General features: G+C 33.6%; 1 protein-coding gene across 1 annotated transcript; it reads right to left on the reverse strand.

Moving 5' to 3' along the window:
- Nucleotides 1–222: 222 nt before the first annotated feature.
- LOC112028189 (2-hydroxyacyl-CoA lyase) lies at nucleotides 223–8,005 on the reverse strand. Its single transcript, XM_024060856.2, has 2 exons — nucleotides 6,553–8,005; nucleotides 223–683 (listed from the first exon to the last, which is right to left on the reverse strand). The coding sequence occupies exons 1-2, from the start codon at nucleotides 7,951–7,953 to the stop codon at nucleotides 369–371; spliced, it is 1,716 nt and encodes a 571-aa protein (XP_023916624.2). The 5' UTR covers nucleotides 7,954–8,005; the 3' UTR covers nucleotides 223–368.
- Between the last annotated feature and the right edge of the window lie 18,038 nt (nucleotides 8,006–26,043).

Consider the following 26,043-nt stretch of genomic DNA (forward strand, 5'->3'; position numbering starts at 1 on the left):
TTTTTTTTTTTTTTTTCCTCCTCAATCTGTGCATTGCTGGCTGCCCAGAAAGTTGTCAATTTGTGTGCCTTTAGAGTTTAATAATGTAAAATTTCTGCAAGTAGCCATGTACTTCTATTTTGATCATAAAATTGACGCAGACCTCATATAGCATCGTGCATACAATTGGAGCATGTTGACATTGGAGCAAGGAGACGTATATGATAATGGATTCTGTACATAATTTTGAACTTGCATATACATGTGCTGGGGAAATGCTTGTTAGGGAGTTGGTAGTGGTCAATTAAACGGGTCTTATTGCTTGTAATTTTACCATATTTCTGTGTGAGTGGAAAAAAAAAAAAAAAAAAAAGCAACTATGGCCTACATCAGTTCTTGTGTTGTAGCCTCCCACTTTCCGAACCAGCATAAGGATCAATAATAACATTTATGACAGCTGGTTTCTGGGCAGAGAAGGATTCTGAAAGGGCAGACTTGAGTTCTTCAGGTGTCCCAACAAGATAACCTTTGCCTCCAAAAGCTTCAATTAGAGTATGATAGGCTGCACCGGGGACAAAAGAAGTGGGCGCAGGATCATGTTTGTGAGGCCCATCAATTTCTTCAGGGCTCCTCCGGTCACCACCATAGACACCACCGTTGTTAAATACAATTACAACCACAGGCAACTGGTATCGAACCAATGTCTGGAAAAGTCAAGAAAAGCATACACCAGATGAATTTTTTTATATCAAGCAGATAATAAGTAATTAAAAAGACAGCAGATGCAATTGTGGTAGAGATAACAATAGAAATGAAAACTTCAGAGAAGAATGAAGATAAATGAACAATAGAATCGTAAACGATCCAAAGAGATATTTAAAGATTTCCTATTTATGCAAAGAACAAAATTAAAGTAACAATAACAATTGAACTTGAAAATTGCCTCTATAAAGTTAAGTTAAAAAAACCAGCAGATGGACACAAAACACTGCAAATCAAAGCAAGTCAATTAGGCTGGTAAATAAGTTGAACCAAAGGGAGGTGGCATCCAATGAAATAAATAACCTAGAAAAGATATGCTGTTAAGTTTTCCTTCTAAACGCCTATTTTTTGTCCTTCCAAATGAAAAAAATAAAAAGAGTACTGAAACCTCTTTTCAGTACTTGGCACCAAGGACAGTCAAATCTTCTAATAGAATATAGATCAACAACTTATACGGCTAACTCCTTCCTCAAACAAGTATGGAGCATAGTCAGGAAGGCAGGAGAAGACTTCACAACAAAAAAGGCCTCAAAATCTAACGACCACCAATTTAGGAAGCAAGCCAAGTCGAAGATTTAAAATGTCCACCTAAATTTCAACACTAAAAGTATCTAAGCGAGGAACCAAAGCCATGCATTGCAGACATCTACAGATCTCCCTGAGGAAGTAGGCATTCATGGGCTTATCTGTGATGCTGATGCCTAATAACTTCTGGAAAATTCAGCAATATCCTCAGACCGGTCCATCCCCGCCAAGGTGGCAGATATTAGATCAGCCATCCTTTCTTTTGATTTTTGCAGCATTTTCCATGAAATCAGGTCAGTGAATAAAGCTGCCCTCAAGTTGGAACATCCTGTAATAGAGTGGTGAACATCCCCATCTACAAGACTCCTACTTCCCAGCCTCAGTCCTGAGGGCTGAGGAGGAAGATGGGGCTGTCCCCTCTTCTTTATCGTTTCAATAAACAACCTAACCAAATTGAAACCTTCTTCCTATAAATAAAAAAATTTAATCAGCCTTCTAAGATCTTCAACCACAGAGGATCCGAAATGTTGAATCTAAAAGAGAGAATACCAAACAGATCAACTATGCCAGCAAATACGTCCAGTTCAACTTTTTCGACACCTTTTCTTTCCTCAGACTAAATAATTTCACCACATCCTTCTTGGCAATGAAAATGGATGAAGGCACAAAATCTGCTACTAGAACATACACAAAAACTTCTGGTAAAAATAGGATAAGAGAAGTTTAAAATGGAAAGGCCTTTAGAATCTGATAACTACAATCATAACCTCCCTATTACTCATAAACTCATACCCACTAGTTCGTTCAAATGTCTCCTAAACATCAAATAACAACAATAAGAAGCAAGACTTGATTTTTAATGTGAGACACCAAAGCCTTATACCATCTGAATCAGTGAATAGACATAGGATACTGTCCTCACAGAAACCCTCACCAACCTCAAAGGAAATCCCTCTCCTATGGATAAGCCAAAAAAAAAAAAAACTCCGTTGCTGTCTAAACCATTACAATTCCCATATTATGAATTTATATTAGTACCTTACACCCCAGAAGTCTCTATATTCCCTACCTTTTTTTTTTTTTTTTTTAATGGAAAGGCCTTAGCAAATAATAATTTTCCCCTAATTAACAAAACAGAAATGGAACAATAACTAGCTTCTCATAATAAATTGCCACAGCTGCTGGAGTTGAAAACACAACAAAATAGGTAAATTTATTGTAATACTCCAAAGCTTAGTGATATTACCACCCCATGAATCAAACTTATTCTCCCAAAATCTGGGATGGATTTCAAAACTTTCAAGCTTTTAAATGCTATATATATATATAGCAGGTTATCACTCTTCCTCCTTGCTTTACTCCCTTGTAGAAGACTAAAATAAATAAACAGTGTCGAAATGATTTATTCAGATGACAAAACACTAAAATCATGCTAATACAAAGGAACCCTTACCAGTAACTTTTTAAACCAAGACATCTGCACACGTCATATCAGAATTTAACTAGGTGATGCATCCAAGATCCAAAATATTCTACTGGATCCAATACTTTAGGGGATGTGAGGAAGCTCTAAAGAAAGACCAAGCAGTTATGTGTGTTTTGGCCAGATTAAAACTGTGATAAGAGCTCTTCATGTTTTCAAAATAGTTCAACAGTACACTTGTCCACTTGAATACATGTGCATCCCCTTTTTGGTTGGCAATCTAACTAAAGCATGCTTCTTAACAGCCAATTTGAACGATATTTGGTTACCATTTCCAATTGATAATTAACATGCAATCTCCATTTACATAATGTCATTGGGTTGGTTCCCCTCCTGTTTAGCAGCCTCCAGTTATCTCCCATTTTAAATAGGATGACTGACACATAGCATATAGGCAATCCAACGGTTATAAACAAAAACCACTCAAATGCAAATTTTCTCACTCTCTCCATTTGTCTCATTCTCTCTCTCATCATTTCTTCTCTTCGGTCCCTCCCATTCCCAACTCAGAAAATCAATTCTTCCTTGTTTTTCTATAAGAACAATAAGAAGTTTTGCACCATAATCATGATATTTGTTGGTGGGATCCCATTTTCTTCTTCCTCATCTTTTTTCTCTCATGCTCTCTTCACTGTTTCCTTTTCTTTTTCTTTTCTTTTTTTTTTCCTTAGAACTTTTTCCATCTTGTCTATTTCACTCTTTTCCTGCAATTTTTCAAATACCCATTTGCTTAACTGTTGAACATTAACCCCAACCACTGTTTTTTTTTTTTTCCCACTCCTTAATTTGTTTGGTGGCCAAAAATGATGGGAAAAGAAAAGAAAACAAATGATTGTGTATATAATTGTTTTCCTCAATTAGGATCAAAGTTTAAATTTTATAGAATAAAAACAATAAGCTGCCATGGGAATTTTAGGCGCAGCCCCTTCAAAGCATAATCCAAACATGGATTCCTACTAGCATAATTAAATGATTATCATTCCTTTTAATCGATTTGGTTGAGTATCTGATACCTTAAATCTTGGGTCAAGCCATTAAGGTGAAGTTCTAAGAGCATAGTGATCTTGTTAAGGCTTTTGCAGGCAAAGTGCTGACAGAGGCAAAGAAAAGAAGAAACGAGAAAGTGATGGAGAGAGAAACAAATTAGGAAGGAAAATCTGTGTAGGGGTAGAAGAGAGAAAAAGAAAGACTTGATTTTCAGAGTTGGGAGTTGGGATGGCGACCTGGGAGGTGTAGAACAGTAGAAGAGAAGAAATGATGAGAGAGAAAGAATGAGACATACAGAGAAAGTGAGAAAATTTGGTTTGAGTGTTTTTTTTTTTTTTTTTCTTTGAATAACTGTTGGATTGCCTATATGCCATGTGTCAGTCATCCTATCTAAAATGGGAGATAACTGGAGGCTGCTAAACGGGAGGGGAGCCAAACCTTATTTCATTAAAGATCAAGACAAAAAGCAACTAATGTTGGCAGCCAAGTAGTATGATTGTGGTTCCACTATTTAGCCAACCAAGAGGCTTTATAAAACTATCATTCATGACAACCACATCAGCCTATCATACACCGCAGGTACACAGCCAACAACTAATGATCAGAAGGTACCAAATGGTCTCCAGAACATTACAGTGCCCACATGATGGTCAACCAATTTAAGTGACCAAATATAACCAAACAGCACACAATTATACAGGAATATTGAACAAGTCAAGGGCATACTACTTCAGAGCAGCCACTTGTGGCTAAGATGTGAGGGAAACAAGAAAGGCCCGCTGACATATGACTGTAAACAGGCAGCGGAATTGAGAAGTGAACAACCAAAACTGGAGAGGCTCATGTTAGTACTTAGGGTGTGTTTGGATCCGCTTATTTTGCTGAAAACACTAAATAATTTTTAAATGTGTGAATAATGCCGTGAGACCCATTTTTAATGAAAGTTTTGGTGAAAAAAGAGATTTGTGGGTCTTGTGAACAGTGCACGGGACCCACTTCTAAAAAAAAAAAAAGCCAAAACACTAGATGCAGTGCTTTTCAGCACTATCCAAACAGTCACTTAGTACTTGCATGAAAAACCAAGAGTCCTTGCGTTACTAGCACAAATGAAACGAATGCAATAAATCAATGTCATAAGATTATACACACAGATGCAGGCACCCCCAAACCTTGGACACTCCAAAATCCCCAGCATGTCCATGTTCGATTCAGACACGCCAAGGATAAGAGCATGTGTGTTTTCAGTGTGTCAAGAAGAAAAATTATAAGTTTTTTATACCCCAAAAAAAAAAAATCTTTGATTTTAGATAAGTTTTTTAAGACTTTGATGGTTGTTATTTTTTTTTCAAACTTAAAATAAACATAATATATATATATATATGTATTTTTGATAAGTAAGAAGTTTATTGATATCAAAAAAGGAACACCCTAGTACACAGGGAGTGTACAAGGGGTTAAACAATTCAAGAACAAAAATTACAACTATTATGTTTGTATAAACTAATTGTTGTCTCGCCACTGTGTCGTGTCCTAATTTTTCAAGAATTCTAGTATCGTCGTGTATTGCGCATTGCTGTGTTGTGTTGTGTCCTGTCTGTGTTCGTGTCCATGTTTGTTACACAGGCACAGATACAAGTTCCATACTACAGCAGTTTCACTAACAGACTGTATAGACAACAGTAAACACCAATTACAACTATTTTTATGAGGGCTGAAAACAGCATTGCACCAAATGAAACATATTGCAAGTAGAGGGCTCCCTCCTTGTTGTTAAAAAGAAATGAAGTAACTGGCGTCAATTCTTCTTAAAGAAATCCTTTTTCCCTCAATAAAGTGGGGCTTTTTGTTTTTTGTTTTATTTTTTATTTTGTTGTATAGGTCATTTTGAAAACAAAAATGAATGCACTTGATGTAATGCTTCAGACTAATCAGTCACATGCAAAGTGTATGGTGAGTAAAACAGTACATTTGTATTTTATTCTCATCAAAATGAAACCCTGGAAGAAAACAAGGTAAGGAAAAATAATCTAGAGGATGATTTGAGAAGAAAAGTAAAAGTAGAACATGGAATGCCTTCATGGAAGATTAGTTATACATCATTTTACTAGAAAGACAGGAGCAGTAGGTACCAAAGTGCAAATAGAATATGCAGTGCAGATTCTAAAACCTAATATTGGGGAAGCTAAGTTTTGAACGAATGAAGGCAGAAACTCACAAATGCAATAAATAAATAAACAAAGTCATGATGTGCCCTTCATTTCAGAATCAGTTTGGCAGTCAGAAGTCAACACCATCTCATTTTGATGAAATGTTTCTCTGTTTGAAGATTTAGTCCCCTTATATTACAGTCTCATGCAGGCCGGGGTTCCAATTCTTGAGTAAAAAACAAGATTTCTATGCATACTCAACTCAATCCACATATTTCTCTACATGCCAACACGGCAGCCTAAAATTTGTCACTGATGGAAAGCCAGAAAACATCTAGAGTGATAAATTACCACTTGTCCCAAAAGCTTGAACAACTCCGCCATAATAAGTAAGACTAACAAGTCGAATTTTAAAATTTTTAAATGAGAGTAAAGTGGAGATTGTGTTTGCAGTTTGCACTCAAGTTACTTTGATACCATGATAATGCTTAACCTCATAGGAAAGAATGAATTCTAATCACTTACTATTATTCTATCATCATAGTCGTTTCTTTCATTATGCTTGTTAATTAGAATGCAGCCCATTAATCACACAACACAAAGAAAAGAAGACATAAATTTTCACAAAGCATTAGCTTATACTAGATATAGAAAGAGAGAGAAGCATACCTCAACTTCCATAGCACTAAACCCGAATCCAGAATCCCCCTCAACCGCAACCACGAGCCTCCCTGGTGACGCCACTGCAGCCGCAATGCAATAACCAAGACCAATCCCCATAGTCCCCCAAGTCCCAGCATCCAACCTAGTCCTCGGCTCCGTCTGAACCAACACCGCCCTCCCAACATCCATCGTATTGGCCCCTTCAGAAACCACCACCGGAGCAGGACTCCCCACCGCCAATATGGCATCCCTTATAATCCTCAACGGAGTATAGAAATTAAACGGTACCACATCCTTCGCCAATTGCGCCTCCAATCTGACCACATTGTCCTTCACTTTCTTCTTCAATTCCTCAACCCAAGGATGAGATTTCCCCAAACAAAAAGGCTCATCCTTAATAGCTTTGTTCACACTCTCCAATACACATTTCGCATCTCCAACTAAACCAGCACCCACATTCACACTCTTTTTCCTTAACTCTATCTCTTCCTCGCTTATATCCACTAAGATAAACACCACGTCCTTCGACCACTTCGGTGGCTCACCAAAATGCAACAACCAATTCAACCTCGCACCGATCACAAACGCCACATCGCATTTCCCAATCGCTAACGATCTCGCTGCCGTGGCTGCGAGCTCGTGCGTATCGGAGATTAACCCCTTCCCCATCGGAGTCGGAAGGAATGGAATTCCGGTATTCTCCACGAGTTTCTTCAATTCATTCTCTGCTCGAGAATACGCCGCGCCTTTTCCGAACACAATCAACGGCCTCTTCGCGTTTCGGAGCAACGACACCGTTTTTTCGATACCCGAAACGTGAGTTTCGGGAGTGGCGTTTACGAAGAAAGTTTCGGCTGCCGATAAGAGTTTCTCGGCTTCTGCAATTGTGACTGTTTGATGTAATAGGTCCGATGGGAGATCCAGATAGCACCCGCCGGGTCGGCCCGAAGCGGACCAGTGGAGGACTTGAGCGACGGCGTTAGGGATCTCGGACACGTGTTTGGCTTTGATTGAGAATTTCGAGAAAGGCTTAACGGCTTCGATCTGATCGAGTTCTTGAAAATCGCCTTGTCCGACGTCGTTTTGGTCGCAAGAGCCAGAGATGAGAACCATAGGCCAAGTATTGATCATAGCGTTGGAGAGGCCAGCGAGGCCGTGAACGCAGCCGGGGCCGGAGACCGTGAGGAGCACGCCGGGGCGGTGCGTGAGGTAGCCGTAGGCGGAGGCGGCGTATCCGGCGGACTGTTCGTTGTGGAAAGCGATGAAACGGATCCCGAGAGATACAGCGCGGTTGGCGAATGAGGTTACGGGAATTCCGACCACGCCGAACATGTGCTCCACGCCGAAGTGGGCGAGGGACTTGGCTGCTAACAGGTTTCCATCGATGGTTTGGTCTGCTTCTGCCATTGGAGATTAGCTGAAGTTTTTTTGGTATTGTTTTGTATACTATATATATTGTGTGTGACTGTTCGTTGTGGAAAGCGATGAAACGGATCCCGAGAGATACAGCGCGGTTGGCGAATGAGGTTACGGGAATTCCGACCACGCCGAACATGTGCTCCACGCCGAAGTGGGCGAGGGACTTGGCTGCTAACAGGTTTCCATCGATGGTTTGGTCTGCTTCTGCCATTGGAGATTAGCTGAAGTTTTTTTGGTATTGTTTTGTATACTATATATATTGTGTGCATTGGCCACGATGGGTTATGGTGTATTTATAAGTAGAGCTGGCTGTGAATTTTGTCACTAAAATATTAGTATTTGCCAACTGAGATCCGAGTAATTTTGTAGAAGGGAGTCAAATTTATGGTAAAGGTTTGTCAGTCAAACATTTCGTGGTTGAACCCATCCTATCTATCCTTCCTCACTTTTGGTTCATTTCGACTTCCTCATTTTTATGATAAAAAAAAAATTAAAGAAAATCATAATAAAATTTTGATAATTACAAATTTAAACCATTTAAAATCAATTCTCAATTTTCATTATATAAAAAAAAAAATCGATTCTTACTTTTTTTTTTTTATAACATCAATTCTTAATTCTTATTTGGTTTATTACCAAACAAATATTTTTTGAAATTATGGCCAAACTTTTTTCTTTATTTTTATAATATTATTCAATAATTTTGGGAGAAGGGATTAGAAGAATTTGAACATAAAGATCTCTATTGGAAACAATAAAAACTGCAGTTGAACTGCAAGTTTCTTAGCTACTTAAATGTATTTTGACATGTTGCCAATATATAGATATTGAAATTGTACTAGTTAGTATATATTTAAATTTTGATGATGGAGTAATATTTGAACTTTTATTTTATTTTTTACGGTAAAATGGTAGGACTTTTATTTAATTATGAATGACTCTAATTTAAAAAAATTTACTTGTGAAAATTAAGATTTTAAAAATTCTCTAAAAAGTCTAGATAGTCTCAATTTATAATTTTATGTGAGTGTACTTTCTTCAATTAATTTTTAAGAAAGTATTCTAAAAGTTATAGAATAATTTATTGAAATATATATATATGTGGGGGTCAAAAACACAAACCGAAATGAACAGTGCTAGAGCTCTTGATCAACACAATTAATTTCTAAAAAAAAGTAAAAGAAATCTACAACGGGAAGATTAAACAAATAAGTGAAGGACAAAGATGGAAGATTAAGGAAGTTGGATTGAGAAAAACTAATTCTCAAGGTACAATGTATGAATCAAAGATGAATACAAATTCTTGCTCTCTAAACACAAGTTCTTGCTCTCTTTTTCTCTCTCTATCTCTTCTTTCTTGATTTTTCTAGATCCCTCATCTTGTTGGCTATCTCCTCATTTTATCCCCCCCCCCCCTCTCTTCTATTAAGTTGTGTATCTCTTAGCTGGATTTATGGAGATATTTGTCCCATCAGACACCTGTCCTACAAGTCCTTGATCATGAAGGTAGACTTTTGGGATATCTCTACTATTTAGGCCAGTTATTCAACATTTAATGAGGCTGAAATTAGGTAGAAACACTTAATTAATGTAAAGATGACTGTTACGTTGGACTCTACATCGTCTTCTTTGCATTCCTTAACAATGGGGACCGAAGTTGCGTCCTTGGTGAATTTGTTGATTTCTTCTCAGTTAGGTTATCATCTCTCAAGATAAATCTGTTCCTCAAATTACCTTGGCAGCCAGTCCAAATGGGCTATCTTCTCTTGGGCATGGGCTTTTCTACGTTGGGATCTGGGCCTAGTTCTTTATTTCAAGGGTGTCTCTTCGGTCTTTCTTCTTTGGCCTTAAGTCCAAGGGCCAGCTATGTTCCAACCCCCCACAATATATATATCTCACTTGAAAGCAAGTATTTTTTTTTTTAAAAATAAAATCAAAGCAAGTAATTATTAACAAGCTTCTTGTGCTGACTCTTATTAGAATTATTTTGGAGTGGGAGTGTAGTGTGGTTAAGTAAACCGTTTATTCAGGTATTTGCTTTCAGTCTCTTATTTACGAAAGCTCACGACTCTAATAGAAACAAATGGTAAGCTCTCTACTCTATTTGCTTGCAATGCTATACCTATCGCCTAACCATAGTGATGTTAATTGTGATTACGTCCATAAGTAGCTTGGTCCATCTTTATTCCATTTCATATATGTCTGAGGATCCGTGTAGAGCATTCGAATCATACCATGTCAATAATGGACTTGGCGAAGCCTTAAGTGGCACTAAAGTAATGTTTCTAAGTGTATTAATCTTAACCATGTATACTCACGAGTCATGAAAGAATATTGGAGATTATAATACTTGAAAATAAAATAATTATCATCATAATAAATATCTTTTCCTCAAAATGTAAATATACAATAGAAATTTTATAGTTGGAAAATAATGTGTGTTTATTATATTATTAATTTTTTTTTATTTTTTAAATAAGGACAACGGTACATAAATATCAAATAGTTGACATGAACATTTTATTTTATTTTGGAAAATGTATATAAAAGCGATAATTCATAGTTTATTAGAACATCTTCAAAAACATTTCTATACTTTCACCCAAATTTGAAGCCTAATCATTTGTTGGAAATATAAGAAAGTATCACTTGAGTTATAAGACTTTTTTAAGTTTTAATACATATTTACTTATTTTTCACAGAAATTTCTATTTCTTTATTCTATTTAAATATTTTTTTATTTTTTATTTTATTCCATTTGAGAAAGAGAAAAAGAAAAGATAACTGAATATTTTATTGAGTTCGCATAAAGTTATATTGGGTTGAGCAACAGAGAAAAGAGTATGTTGAAGATGAAATTTATGATTTTAATCTCTAAAACTCGTTTAAAGAGCATGTTGGAAATGCTCTAAGCGCTGGTACATAATTTTAAGATGATCGTGCATTTTCTTTTCTATATTTAAGTTGTTAAAAAAATTATGACTGACTATGAAATATGAATCTTTTTTTTTTTTGGTCTAAATTATTTGGCCATAGTAATATGAATATCCTTTATTATATTAATTATTGATAAGGAATGTGTTTCATTTGGTCCTATTGGATTCCAATCATTGCAGCAGGAGATGATTGAGTCATGAATATCGAGAGAGCTGGGGGAGGTGACGGCGTCGATGAAAATGATCACAAAAGGAAAAGTAGTAAAACCTAAAGAAGAAAGCCAATTTTTTTTTATCTAACTTGTGAGTTTGGTGTTGCCACTTGCCACCAGTAGAGTAGGTAGCAATAGCAGACAACCAGTCCTTTCTGTGTCCGTCTGGCACCCAATGTCAAGTTGGAAGCTTCCATACGGAAGGAAAATACATCATTTTTTACCCTTTTTTTTGTCACACTAACGTGTAGAGTGAGATTGGTGAAAAAAATTGCGGGTTATTGTTAAAGTGATGGTTATTTACTTAAAGTAAGTCTGTTACGTATAATTATAGTAAAAAATTGTAAAATAATTTGTGGTGGACCACTCCGATATGGAAGCTAGTATTGTGTACGACACTTTTCGATATCTATTTTTCGGTGATATGTTTCATTATGCTTTTGGGTACTTAGTTAAAGATACTATGTTTTATGTAAGCCCTCCTAGGAATTTTAGGGTCTGTTTGGTACATATGACTTGGCAAAGAGAGTTAGGTTTTATTCTTCTTTTTCTGTTTGGATAGAGTCTATTCATCTAGACATCAATACTCTTGTTTATGCTAATAAGTATCTTTTTCTAAATTATAAAATCTTTGGAGAGATTCTAAAAAAAAAAAAAAAAACTCATTTTTATATTTTGGGCCTTGTATGTCGTGCCTTATCGGATATATATATATATATATAGTTAGACCTTATTGGATATTCAATCTAAAGAGTTTTCTCTATCCAAAAAAAAAAACTAAAGAGCTTTTATAAAAGAAGCGTGACAATGTTATTTTCCACAATTTAAGTAGTGAGTTGTTATTGGTTTTAATTTGAATCGATTTTGCCCAACACTAACAACTTGCCACTTAAAATTTATTATAAAAATATTATTGACATAGCTTTTCTCTTTTTATATTCACATTCAAGGAAAAATTACTAGTTTTTGTATTGCCAAAATACTTGTAGCTTAATTTTTTTTTTTTTTTAAATCCTTGTAAATTAATTGTTTGGCACTTTTTGGTCATTCCAACAAAAGTAATCCAAGTTCAAATTTTCCTACCTCTAACTATTGAAGTATAAAAATAAAAAATAAAAAAAATACCAGTTTAAAATTATAATTGGGTCAAGTATTTTCTACCTAAAATAGTCTTTTATATCCGTGAATTATTAGGAAACATTATTTTAGTTTCTAAATAAAAAGGATAGTTTATTTTAGATTAAACACTAACATTAAAATGACAACATATTGTTTACTTTATATTTAATTTTATGGACAAAACATAGTTACAGATCTAGAATTACTTAAATATCTCATTTGAAATCAATTACATGGTTGTTTTGGCCAATACACCAAAAAGAGTATTATCATTCTGAATGAAAATTAAATTCAACAATTATAACAAAAACGAAAAATAATGTGGAACTTGAATCATGGACATTTTTACTGGAAACACTAAGAGGTATCAACTAATTGAGTTATAAAGTTTTTGGCAGTACAATATTTTAGTACTTTATTGACAATATCTAAAAGAAATTTGCAAATGTGAAAGTTAAGTGTATAGGCCAAATTTTGTAAGAGAGATATAAAAGAAGAGAAAAAAAAAAAGGATATGTTATTAGGAAAATGCTAGAAGCCTAGAACTATTACAAATTTTATGACAAAAAATTTACAAATTAATGTGAAAATAAATGTGATTGACGGTGTTTGACCATTTAATAAATGAATATTTGAATAATATTTTTTTTGTGAATAGTGACACATTAATTTGTAAGTTTTATATAGTATAATCCGTAGTATCCCTAACATTTGTTATGTTCTTTTATTGGGTTCAACCAACTAACTCAAAAATTTATGTTCAAAACAAGTCCAACAACTTATTAGATGCTCAAAACCCAAATTAAAACAAAAAAAAAGTTGAAATTAAACTTACATATCTTTTTTTTTTTTTTTTTTTTGAGAATCAAACTTACATATCTATACATTTATATATCGTTCACATCTCTGTATCATATGATGCATGAGCATGATATTGATCAATATGTACCTTCAATCTTTTTTCACTTAATTTGATACATATCGTACATGGTCTTTATCTATTAATATAAGCATTAACAAGATTACGTGTTGATCAAAAGCGTTCAAACAAAGTGATAAATGTTATTTGTTGATCAAAACCAAGTATTAGAATTAAATTAGCACTTGACTTTTCTGATAACGACGGAGAGAATAGATGCAGGGGTCAAAATTTGAGATTTTATTAACGAAGTTTGTGACTGGGGAAGGTTAAGACTCACTTTATGCATGTGCAAGTGCAGCGTCAATATTGCCCTTAGATGTAGCAAAATTTGTTTTTGAACTCCGCGGTCCCCTCCACTATCAAAACAAGCAGCAGTCCAATTTGATTTTTGCTTTGTGGCTACGTTATCATCATATGCGTATTATGAAAAGCACTCATAACTCATAAGCTGCTTCTTCTTCTTATTCTTAGTTTTTACTAGTAGCTAACTCGTGTGTAGGGGTGGCAAATGGATGAGTTTGAGGTTAGAGTGGGAATAATTGGGTTAGATACATAAAACTCATTTACTCATTTATTGCCCATTTAACTAATTAAATCAAATCTAAACCTAACCCAACCCAATCCAGTTATTATATGTAAACCCAAACTCACCCAATTACCCAATAATCAAAACTACCAAAATGTAACTAAAACTTAAAAATGACCAAAGTACTCATAAAATCCTTAAAATTTACCAAAATACCCCATAACCCTAAAAAAGAACAAACATACTAAAAAAAATACCACTAAAATGACCAAAATATCCTCAAAACCTAAAAAATGACCTAAACATCTCCAAAACCTAAAAATTGACCAAATACCTCCGAAACCTAAAAAATGACTTAAATATCCCTAAAACTAAGAAAATGACCAAAATACCCCCAAAACCTTAAATTACCAAAATACTCGCTAAACCTAAAAAAAATGACCGAAATACTCCCAAAATCTAAAAAAGACCAAAATACCCCCGAAAACCAAGAAATTGACCAAAATACCCATGAAATACAAAAAAAATAACCAAAATACCCATGAAATACAAAAAAATGACCAAAATACCCCCAAAACGTAAAAATTGACCAAATACCCGCTAAACCTAAAAATTGATTGAAATACTCCTGAAACTTAAAAATGACCAAAATACCCTTGAAACCTAAAAATAACTAAAATACCCCCTAAACCTAAAAATTGATCAAAATACTCTTGAAACCTAAAATTACAAATATACCCCCTAAACCTAAAAAAAGTGACAGAAATACCCCAAAAACCTAAAAATTAACCAAAATACCCACTAAACCTAAAAAATTACCAAAATACCCCTCGAAACCTAAAAATCACCAAAATACACCATAAACCTAAAAAATGGTTGAAATATATCTGAAACCTAAAAATTACCAAAATAACCCCTAAATTTTTAAAAAAATGACTAAAATACCCCCGAAATTGAAATACCACCTAAACCTAAAAAAAGAATGAAATACCCTTGAAACCTAAAAATGACCAAAATACCCTCTAAACCTAAAAAATGATCGAAATACCCTCGAAACCTAAAAATTAACTGAAATACCTTGGAAACCTAAAAAAATGATTGAAATACCCTCGAAACCTAAATATGACCAAAATAACCCTTAAACCTAAAAAATGACCAAAATATTCTCAAAACCTAGAAAATGACCAAAATACCTCGAAACCTATAAAATTATAAAAATTCCTCTTAAACCTGTAAGACAATAAAAATACACCCTAAACCTAAAAAATGCCCAAAATCCCCCCGAAAACTAAAAAATGACCAAAATACTCCCTAAACATTGAAAATGACCAAAATACCCCCTAAACCTAAGAAATGACTAAAATAGCCCCGAAACCTAAAGAATGATTGAAATATCCCCAAAACCAAAAAAATTGACTAAAAGACCTCCAAAACCTAAAATAAATAAAATTTATTTTAGTTTTTCGAGGTATTTTGGTCATTTTTTAGGTTTAGGGGGTATTTTGGTCAATTTATAGTTTGAAGGGGGTATTTTGGTCATTTTTTAGGTTTCGGAGAGTATTTTGGTCTTTTTTAGGTTTTGGGGTTATTTTGGTCAACTTTTAGGCTTCGGGGTTATTTTGGTCATTTTTTTAGGTTTTGAGGGTATTTCAGTAATTTTCTTTTTTTAAGTGTATGGGGGTACTTTGATAATTTTTAGGTCTTAGGGGTATTTTGGTCATTTTTTAGGTTTTGGGGGTATTTTGATCATTTTGTTTGATTTAGGAGGTATTTTGGTAATTTTAGGTTTCAGGAGTATTTTGATCAATTTTTAAGTTTCGGAGGTATTTTGGTCAATTTTAGGTTTCAAGAGTATGTTGGTCACTTTTAGGTTTAGGGGTATTTTGGTCAATTTTTAGGTTTAGCGGGTATTTCGGACAAATTTTAGTTTTCAGGGGTATTTTGGTAATTTTTAGGTTTAGGGGGGTATTTTCGTCTTTTTTTTTTAAGTTTCGGGGGTATTTTGGTCAAATTTTTAGGTTATGAGGTATTTAGGTCAATTCTTAGGTTTTGGGAGTATTTTGATCATTTTTAGGTTTAGGGGGTATTTTGGTCAATTTTTAGGTTTAGAGGGTATTTTGGTCATTTTTAGTGGTTTTGAAGTATTTTGGTCATTTTTAGATTTATGGGGTATTTTGGTCATTTTTTAGGTTTATGGGGTATTTTAGTAATTTTTAGTAGTTTTAGGGTAATTTAGAGTTGGGTGGTTGTAGAAATGATACATGGATCATAATTGGGTCTAATTGTGTACCCAATTAAAACTCAATAAACATTAATGTTAATTGAGTCTCATTTAAGTGGGTGGGTTTAGGTAGATTTTGCCACCCCTACCCGTGTGATGCACAACAAATTCTTTAGCATATCATGTCTAAAATAAATTATGTCAAACATATAACATGCATGCACTAATAACAATGATCATTGTATTTTCATAGTTTTGCAAGTCAACTTAACAAAGTCTTATCAAATTAGTTGCTAACCCATGCATCCTTTGGATCAAATGTTAATATGTTCAGATGAAAAACGTAGTTTAAATATTTCTTATAATAAATTGTCAAAATTTTACTCAAGATCTTTAAAAATGAGAAATATACAAATATATTAAGTAATATATTAACATACTCTTACATTTTGTTTAATAAGTATTAAACCACAAAAGAATTAGTAAACAAAATAAATATATAATTGTGCTTACATCTTCAAGCTAGCTTTATCCAATGCTTTTTTTTTGGGGGGGGGGGGGGAAAATGATCAAAATACCTTCGAAACATAAAAATTGACCAAAATACTTATTAAACGTAAAAATTGATCGAAATACTCCTGAAACCTAAAAATGATCAAAATACCCTTGAAATCTAAAAATTGATCAAAATACTCCTGAAACCTAAAAATTACCAAAATACCCTCTAAACCTAAAAAATGACCGAAATACCCCCGGGAAAACTTAAAAATTACCAAAATACCACTAAACCTAATAAATGACTGAAATAACCCTAAAACCTAAAAATTGACCAAAATAACCCCCCCCCCCAAAAAAACCTAAAAAATGATCAAAATGACCAAAATATCCCTTAGCCCTAAAAAATGACCAAAATACCCTCTAAACCTATAAAATGACTAACGTGTTTGATAAAATGTCTTATGAACTTACTAATTGGAAGAGTTAAAGGCATGATCCTATTTGGTTAGTATCTTTTTTTTTTTTAAGTATGTTTGACCTTTTTAGAATATTTGTATGGATCTAAACTCTAACAATGAACAAAAGAGAATCAGAAATTGAAAGCAACCCACCCCCCCCCCCCCCAAAAAAAAGCATTGGATAAAGCTAGCTTGAAGATGTAAGCACAATTATATATTTATTTTGTTTACTAATTCTTTTGTGGTTTAATACTTATTAAACAAAATGTAAGAGTATGTTAATATATTACTTAATATATTTGTATATTTCTCATTTTTAAAGATCTTGAGTAAAATTTTGACAATTTATTATAAGAAATATTTAAACTACGTTTTTCATCTGAACATATTAACATTTGATCCAAAGGATGCATGGGTTAGCAACTAATTTGATAAGACTTTGTTAAGTTGACTTGCAAAACTATGAAAATACAATGATCATTGTTATTAGTGCATGCATGTTATATGTTTGACATAATTTATTTTAGACATGATATGCTAAAGAATTTGTTGTGCATCACACGGGTAGGGGTGGCAAAATCTACCTAAACCCACCCACTTAAATGAGACTCAATTAACATTAATGTTTATTGAGTTTTAATTGGGTACACAATTAGACCCAATTATGATCCATGTATCATTTCTACAACCACCCAACTCTAAATTACCCTAAAACTACTAAAAATTACTAAAATACCCCATAAACCTAAAAAATGACCAAAATACCCCATAAATCTAAAAATGACCAAAATACTTCAAAACCACTAAAAATGACCAAAATACCCTCTAAACCTAAAAATTGACCAAAATACCCCCTAAACCTAAAAATGATCAAAATACTCCCAAAACCTAAGAATTGACCTAAATACCTCATAACCTAAAAATTTGACCAAAATACCCCCGAAACTTAAAAAAAAAAGACGAAAATACCCCCCTAAACCTAAAAATTACCAAAATACCCCTGAAAACTAAAATTTGTCCGAAATACCCGCTAAACCTAAAAATTGACCAAAATACCCCTAAACCTAAAAGTGACCAACATACTCTTGAAACCTAAAATTGACCAAAATACCTCCGAAACTTAAAAATTGATCAAAATACTCCTGAAACCTAAAATTACCAAAATACCTCCTAAATCAAACAAAATGATCAAAATACCCCCAAAACCTAAAAAATGACCAAAATACCCCTAAGACCTAAAAATTATCAAAGTACCCCCATACACTTAAAAAAAGAAAATTACTGAAATACCCTCAAAACCTAAAAAAATGACCAAAATAACCCCGAAGCCTAAAAGTTGACCAAAATAACCCCAAAACCTAAAAAAGACCAAAATACTCTCCGAAACCTAAAAAATGACCAAAATACCCCCTTCAAACTATAAATTGACCAAAATACCCCCTAAACCTAAAAAATGACCAAAATACCTCGAAAAACTAAAATAAATTTTATTTATTTTAGGTTTTGGAGGTCTTTTAGTCAATTTTTTTGGTTTTGGGGATATTTCAATCATTCTTTAGGTTTCGGGGCTATTTTAGTCATTTCTTAGGTTTAGGGGGTATTTTGGTCATTTTCAATGTTTAGGGAGTATTTTGGTCATTTTTTAGTTTTCGGGGGGATTTTGGGCATTTTTTAGGTTTAGGGTGTATTTTTATTGTCTTACAGGTTTAAGAGGAATTTTTATAATTTTATAGGTTTCGAGGTATTTTGGTCATTTTCTAGGTTTTGAGAATATTTTGGTCATTTTTTAGGTTTAAGGGTTATTTTGGTCATATTTAGGTTTCGAGGGTATTTCAATCATTTTTTTAGGTTTCCAAGGTATTTCAGTTAATTTTTAGGTTTCGAGGGTATTTCGATCATTTTTTAGGTTTAGAGGGTATTTTGGTCATTTTTAGGTTTCAAGGGTATTTCATTCTTTTTTTAGGTTTAGGTGGTATTTCAATTTCGGGGGTATTTTAGTCATTTTTTTAAAAATTTAGGGGTTATTTTGGTAATTTTTAGGTTTCAGATATATTTCAACCATTTTTTAGGTTTATGGTGTATTTTGGTGATTTTTAGGTTTCGAGGGGTATTTTGGTAATTTTTTAGGTTTAGTGGGTATTTTGGTTAATTTTTAGGTTTTTGGGGTATTTCTGTCACTTTTTTTAGGTTTAGGGGGTATATTTGTAATTTTAGGTTTCAAGAGTATTTTGATCAATTTTTAGGTTTAGGGGGTATTTTAGTTATTTTTAGGTTTCAAGGGTATTTTGGTCATTTTTAAGTTTCAGGAGTATTTCAATCAATTTTTAGGTTTAGCGGGTATTTGGTCAATTTTTACGTTTTGGGGGTATTTTGGTCATTTTTTTGTATTTCATGGGTATTTTGGTTATTTTTTTTGTATTTCATGGGTATTTTGGTCAATTTCTTGGTTTTCGGGGGTATTTTGGTCTTTTTTAGATTTTGGGAGTATTTCGGTCATTTTTTTTAGGTTTAGCGAGTATTTTGGTAATTTAAGGTTTTGGGGGTATTTTGGTCATTTTCTTAGTTTTAGGGATATTTAAGTCATTTTTTAGGTTTCGGAGGTATTTGGTCAATTTTTAGGTTTTGGAGATGTTTAGGTCATTTTTTAGGTTTTGAGGATATTTTGGTCATTTTAGTGGTATTTTTTTTAGTATGTTTGTTCTTTTTTAGGGTTATGGGGTATTTTGGTAAATTTTAAGGATTTTATGAGTACTTTGGTCATTTTTAAGTTTTAGTTACATTTTGGTAGTTTTGATTATTGGGTAATTGGGTGAGTTTGGGTTTACATATAATAACTGGATTGGGTTGGGTTAGGTTTAGATTTGATTTAATTAGTTAAATGGGCAATAAATGAGTAAATGAGTTTTATGTATCTAACCCAATTATTCCCACTCTAACCTCAAACTCATCCATTTGCCACCCCTACACACGAGTTAGCTACTAGTAAAAACTAAGAATAAGAAGAAGAAGCAGCTTATGAGTTATGAGTGCTTTTCATAATACGCATATGATGATAACGTAGCCACAAAGCAAAAATCAAATTGGACTGCTGCTTGTTTTGATAGTGGAGGGGACCGCGGAGTTCAAAAACAAATTTTGCTACATCTAAGGGCAATATTGACGCTGCACTTGCACATGCATAAAGTGAGTCTTAACCTTCCCCAGTCACAAACTTCGTTAATAAAATCTCAAATTTTGACCCCTGCATCTATTCTCTCCGTCGTTATCAGAAAAGTCAAGTGCTAATTTAATTCTAATACTTGGTTTTGATCAACAAATAACATTTATCACTTTGTTTGAACGCTTTTGATCAACACGTANGCAAGCTGAAATTATTGAAGAAAAAGATCATTTCATAGCTGAAGTTAAAGCTAGGCCATTGTAACTAAAAAAGCGGTGGTGAGGGGTTAATTCCGTTGTAGCTGGCTAGCTACAAGCTGCATCTTTTGGTTCTTTGCAATGAAATAAAGTTATTCCAAAAAATAAATAATAAAAAAATGTAAAACAAAATTAATTAAATTCTTATATTCATGATACGACTTAATTTACTATTACTGTCACCATGGCGTGTACAAGAAGATCTTTGTCCATCTGTTCAATAAAAAATTTATGCTAATGTCTCAGACTAAGAGACTAAAAAAGAAAAACAATAACAATAATCGATTATTATATATCATATACTATATAATAAAAATAGAGCTTAAAAACCGTAGTTGCGCTAAGTAGCTTTACTAAATTACAGAATTTTTTATAGATTTAAGAAAAATAGATATGATTTTTTTTTTTTTTTTTTGTTCTTATCTTTTCTCCTATAATTTTTAAGTTGATAAAAATTTTAATTTGAAATCACTTCTTTGGATAAAGTTTGATAGACACAAAAACTTAATAATTTCATATCAACTTAACTTCTTCTCGTCCATTTAAAAAAAAAAAAAAAAAAAAAAAAAAAAAACTTCTTCTTTTTTCCCCCAATTTTTGATTTCTATGGTTTGTCAATTTATTCTTCTTTCAGGCAGCACAAAATTGAAGAGAAAACAAAGAATAATAAAAGTTAAGCTTAAAGTTATAATTGCATCAAGTGGCAGCACAAGAATATTCAAAGTCCATGGATAAATATCCAGCCAAAACAACCCAATCTCTGGATGATTAAACCTGGCAAAAACCCATGTCATTCATAAAATGAGTTATACTTACAAAATTTAAAGAATGGTAAAATTTGAACATGAGACATTAGCATAAATTTTTTATTGAACAGATGGACAAAGATCTTCTTGTACACGCCATGGTGACAGTAATAGTAAATTAAGTCGTATCATGAATATAAGAATTTAATTAATTTTGTTTTACATTTTTTTATTATTTATTTTTTGGAATAACTTTATTTCATTGCAAAGAACCAAAAGATGCAGCTTGTAGCTAGCCAGCTACAACGGAATTAACCCCTCACCACCGCTTTTTTAGTTACAATGGCCTAGCTTTAACTTCAGCTATGAAATGATCTTTTTCTTCAATAATTTCAGCTTGCATTATAAAAGACACTGTGTCTTATGCAAGCTGCCTTTTTTCTTTTCTCATGTTGTTAGGTAAGGTAATATAACTGTACATTTTTTAATTCAGAAAGAAGGTTTTCTTTTTCGTTACAAGTCTGAATATAGTCTATTCCACCAAATTTAGACTCCTTTGTTTTGACCGATTTACCAATCATTTGAATAATAAGTTGCAAGTTCTCTTTTCTCCAAAAAGAAAAAGAAAGAAAAAGAAAGTGAAACTTTGTATTTTTTTTTTGAAAATCTCAACATTGTCAAACTACATGATAAAAGCACTAATGCTATAGGGATATGTTCAAAAATGAAATAAATAAATAATAATGCATTTTTTATTTATTTATAAATCATAAGATATTGGGGATAAACAATTTGAAACAATTATTTTATAATAAATCTTGTAACAACAGATTATTACAAACATAACTAATATACAATTGTATTAAACATTTAAACTATTTAATTATGTAACTTTGACTATGTTTATTTTGGTCCTCTACCTTTAACCTGTATCTAATATGTAGTCATTCCTTCCAATTTTTTTTGGTGTGTTGCTGTTAAGTGATTCAAAATGATGTAGTTTAGTTATTTTTGAATTTTTAAAAATTAAAAATATAAAATAATCATAATATTAAATATTAAAAAAATTGTCATTGCCACTGCACATCTTTAGTGCGACGGTCATTTTACAAGTATAAGTGCTTGTGGAGAGGGGTAAAGGCCGGGGTTCAAGTCTCTAGGTAGGAGCTTTATGCACATATATACTTAGATTATGTTAGAGTAGAATTTTTATCTTGTATTAAAAAAAAAAAAAATCTCATTTATTCCTTCTTTGTGGATGGCCATTTTGGGCTCTTGACTTCCTCTGATATGGACCTTGAAATAGAGTCTCGCCCATGACCATTTGTTTGAACATGTAAGTATAAGATGAAAGGTTGTGTTAAGCTGGTCAACGAAGAATTTGTTGCTGCTAACAATGGCTTCCATTTGGGTGGAGGGGTGGTAGGCAACAATATTCTTCTTGACCCAATTGGATACCCCAATGGAACCTGAATCTAGAAATATAGATACATATATAATGCAATGCCAGAAGCAAAAACTTAAACAGAACAAAAAATGAAGGTGAATGTGAAAAGTTTGTTTGATTCTTGGGAAAAATGTGAAATTCCGGATTTGGTTGATTTTGCTAATAGCTATTAAGATTTGTATATTTGGTTGAATTTGTGTATATAAATGTTGTATTTGGATAAAAAATTTTGGTTGAATTGTATAGAAAATTTGGAGAAATATTTTTTTTATTTAAAAAATTCAAGGGGGAAAAAAAAGCAATACTTAACCACTGTTGCTTGTTGGATACTAACTACAACCCACATGTGTTGTAAGCCTTTGTTTGGGAGGAGAGAATGGAATGGAAATGAATGAAAATCATAATTTTAGAATATTATTCATTTCTCTTGTTTGGAAGTTTTAATGGAGGGAATGTGTTAGGACATATGTGGTTCACTTCTTAAGAACATATGTCAATATATTTTATGTAGTTGACTAATCTTTTGACAAAATGCACTTTATTTGTAATTGGGTAGATCTAGGATGTGTTTAATACTTCAAGAAACATTGTTTCAAGTTCAAGTGTTAAAGCCATGCAAGTCTGTCCAAGAATCAAGTGAGAAAGTGCTGAATTTTAAAGCTCGATAGCTGCTCGACACCTCCTCGACACCTGGCTATTTGTCGAGATCTTCAGCTGATTCTTATCGCAATCTCGATAGCTTCTCGATAGCTGGTTGATCGATCGAGAAAGTTTCTGTCCCCTTGACACCTTCTTGACACCTCCTCAATAGCTGCTATCTGTCAAGATTCATTAAATCTCGACACCTGCTCGACATCTCCTCGATGGCTACTATCTGTCGAGGTTACAGGAATTCAGATTTCTGTTTTTGGGCCAGGCTTAAGTATTTGAGTAGGTTTTTTTTTTTTCTCACAACCCTAGACCTATATAAGGCTTATTTTAGAGGTCGTCACAAGAGAGAATACAAGGAGAACATATGCAATAGGTGACCGATACCTTATTCTCTCTGAAAGAAGCTACTTTGTCTTTTGCGTTTTAGGGTTTTGTAACCAAGTGCTTCTTGATCTTCATTGTTGATGAAGTTAAGAACTTTGCAGCCAACATTCTTCTTCCTTAAGTTGGTGAGTGAGTCACGTACTAGGATTCATGCAAAGGAGTTAGTCACGTACTGGGATCCGTGCAACATCAAAGGGTGGCGTTCATATATTAAAGAGTTCAGAAGTTCTGAAGCGGTAGAAGGTTTCTGTTGTGAGTTCATCTACGGGGATTGTAGAGTCTAGGGACAAAGGTTTTGTACTAGATCTGAAACTTCTCTTTACTATAGTGGATTGCTTTTTGGGAAGATTTCCCCCCAGGTTTTTTACTGTGAAACTGGTTGGTTTCATTGGTTTTCCTAGGTCATCTTATCTTGTCTTATTTATTTTTTCCCCTGCATGATTTTGACATGATATTGATGTTTGTTTGTTTTAACAAGTTTTGTTCATAATAAATCTAATTAACAACTTGGGTTTAAAACTTGTTAATTCTGTCAATCAGGGTCTAAATTTCCCAACAAGTGGTATCAGAGCGGGTTCACTCTGATTGGATTAATTTCCTGAGTGTGATCCTTGACCCCTGTTGTCATGGATCGTGGACAATCTCTTTTGATTCCTCATTTATTTGATGGAACTAATTATGTGTACTGGAAAGTTCATATGAAAATGTTTTTGCAGGCTCTAGGTGAACAGGTATGGCAAGCTGTTGAAGTCGGCTGGATTAAGCCGAAGGAATTGCCGGTGGATTGGGATGATGCAACAATCATAGCGGCAAATTTCAACAGTAGGGCTTTGAATGCTTTGTTCTGTGGGGTGACCAATGAGGAATTCAAGAAAATATCATCCACGGAAGTTGCCAAGGAGGCATGGACCATTCTTGAGACCACCTATCCAAGGCAGTAAAGACTGTGAAGCTTCAATAACTCACTAGTAGTTTTGAAGAAATAAGGATGGAAGATGATGAGACCTTTGATGAGTTTTATGCTAAACTCAAGGATATTGTGAATTTTGCTTTCAACCTTGGAGAATGTATTGCAGAATCCAAAATTGTTAGGAAAATCCTTAGGTCCTTACCTGAAAGATTCCATGCCAAGATCACTGCCATTGAAGAAGCAAAGGACATTGATTAAATTACTTTGACTAAGCTTGTAGGGAACCTTCAAACCTATGAGATGGGATTAGGCTCAATGGGAAAAGGTGGAAAGAGTAAAAACTTGGCTCTTAAGGGTATAGAGGAAGAGATTGAGGACTCTGAAGATGAAGATGAAAGTGAAGATTGGGATGAGGATCTAACCTTTATAACTGATGAGATTATCAAGCTTCTTCAGTTTAGGAAAAATGATAAAGGAAAACCTCCTAGGAAACCTAAATCTTCTAGGAAGGGCAAGAATGAGAAACTCCTCATCAAATGCCATGAGTGCAAAGGTTTTGATCATATGAGGATAGAGTGTCCAAACTACCTCATAAAAGAAAAGAACAAGGAGTCAAAAGATAAAGGGTTAGTTGCTACCTGGAGTGATACTGAGGATGACTCTTCTGATGAGTTTGTGGATGAATGTCATTAAGTTATGGCCTTTGCTACCTCAACTGATAAGGTGATTGTGGAAAGTACTAGTGACAGTGAGGATTCTTCTGATGATGAAGTACCTAAGAAGATGACCATTCAGGAAGCCTATGATAAGCTATGCACTGCATTTATAAAATTTGAGAAGACTTCTCATCTTTGTAGAAAAGAGGTTAATGAGGTAAAAACTGAAAAAGCTGATCTGTTAGTCAAGCTAGATGAGACTACAAGGTTAGTTGAGATTCTCATTGTGGAGAACACCTCATTAGAAGAGAAGGTCAAGAATCTTGAGGTTGAGCTTAGTCAAGCTAGAACTCAAATAGAGAGGATATCTACTGCAAAGCTTGATGAGATATTGACTGCTCAAAAGTCTAGTTCTGATAAGACTGGCTTAGGATATGTTGTTTCCTCCAGCCCCTCCTCTTCCACGACTTCTGGATTAAGGACTGTCTTTGTGCCACAATATGAGAAAGGTAATAAAGGTATGAAATCCAAAACTAATTTGTCTAATTCTAAATTCTTTGTTAGACCTCATGCTTGTCACCATTGTGGTGCTTTTGGAAATATTCGTCCTAATTGCTTTAAGTTGTATCTTCATAAGCAATTGTCCAAACGGTCACAGGTTTCCTCTCAAGGACCTATACCTTTGTTTGGAGAGTTATTAAAAGTCTTAAGCTTTTTAACTCAATTTCAAGAGAATTCTAATTCTTCTACGTTCTTTAGTAGACATACTAGGACATGTGCCTTTTCATCTTCATGGCCAAAGACTCGTGCTGTGTGGGTGAGAAATGAGCCTAAGACTTAATTGTCTTTTTTGTTTGTCCTCTGCTTTAATTCTGTCTATCTAAAGTAGGACTCTCTTTGCTTGATTTCTTATTTGTTCTTTGAATCATGCTTTCATGCATCTGCACATTTCTATCATGCATATTTCTTTCATGC

This window comes from Quercus suber, unplaced genomic scaffold, assembly GCF_002906115.3.
Source record: "Quercus suber isolate HL8 unplaced genomic scaffold, Cork oak 2.0 scaffold_249, whole genome shotgun sequence".
In the NCBI taxonomy this organism is placed as follows: domain Eukaryota; kingdom Viridiplantae; phylum Streptophyta; class Magnoliopsida; order Fagales; family Fagaceae; genus Quercus; species Quercus suber.

Excerpts from the sequence above, each read along its gene's own strand:
- LOC112028189 (XM_024060856.2), bottom strand. The coding sequence starts at position 7,953 with ATGGCAGAAGCAGACCAAACCATCGATGGAAACCTGTTAGCAGCCAAG. Across the intron at positions 684-6,552 it reads TTAGTGCTATGGAAGTTGAG|ACATTGGTTCGATACCAGTT; the intron begins GTATGCTTCTCT and ends TGACTTTTCCAG.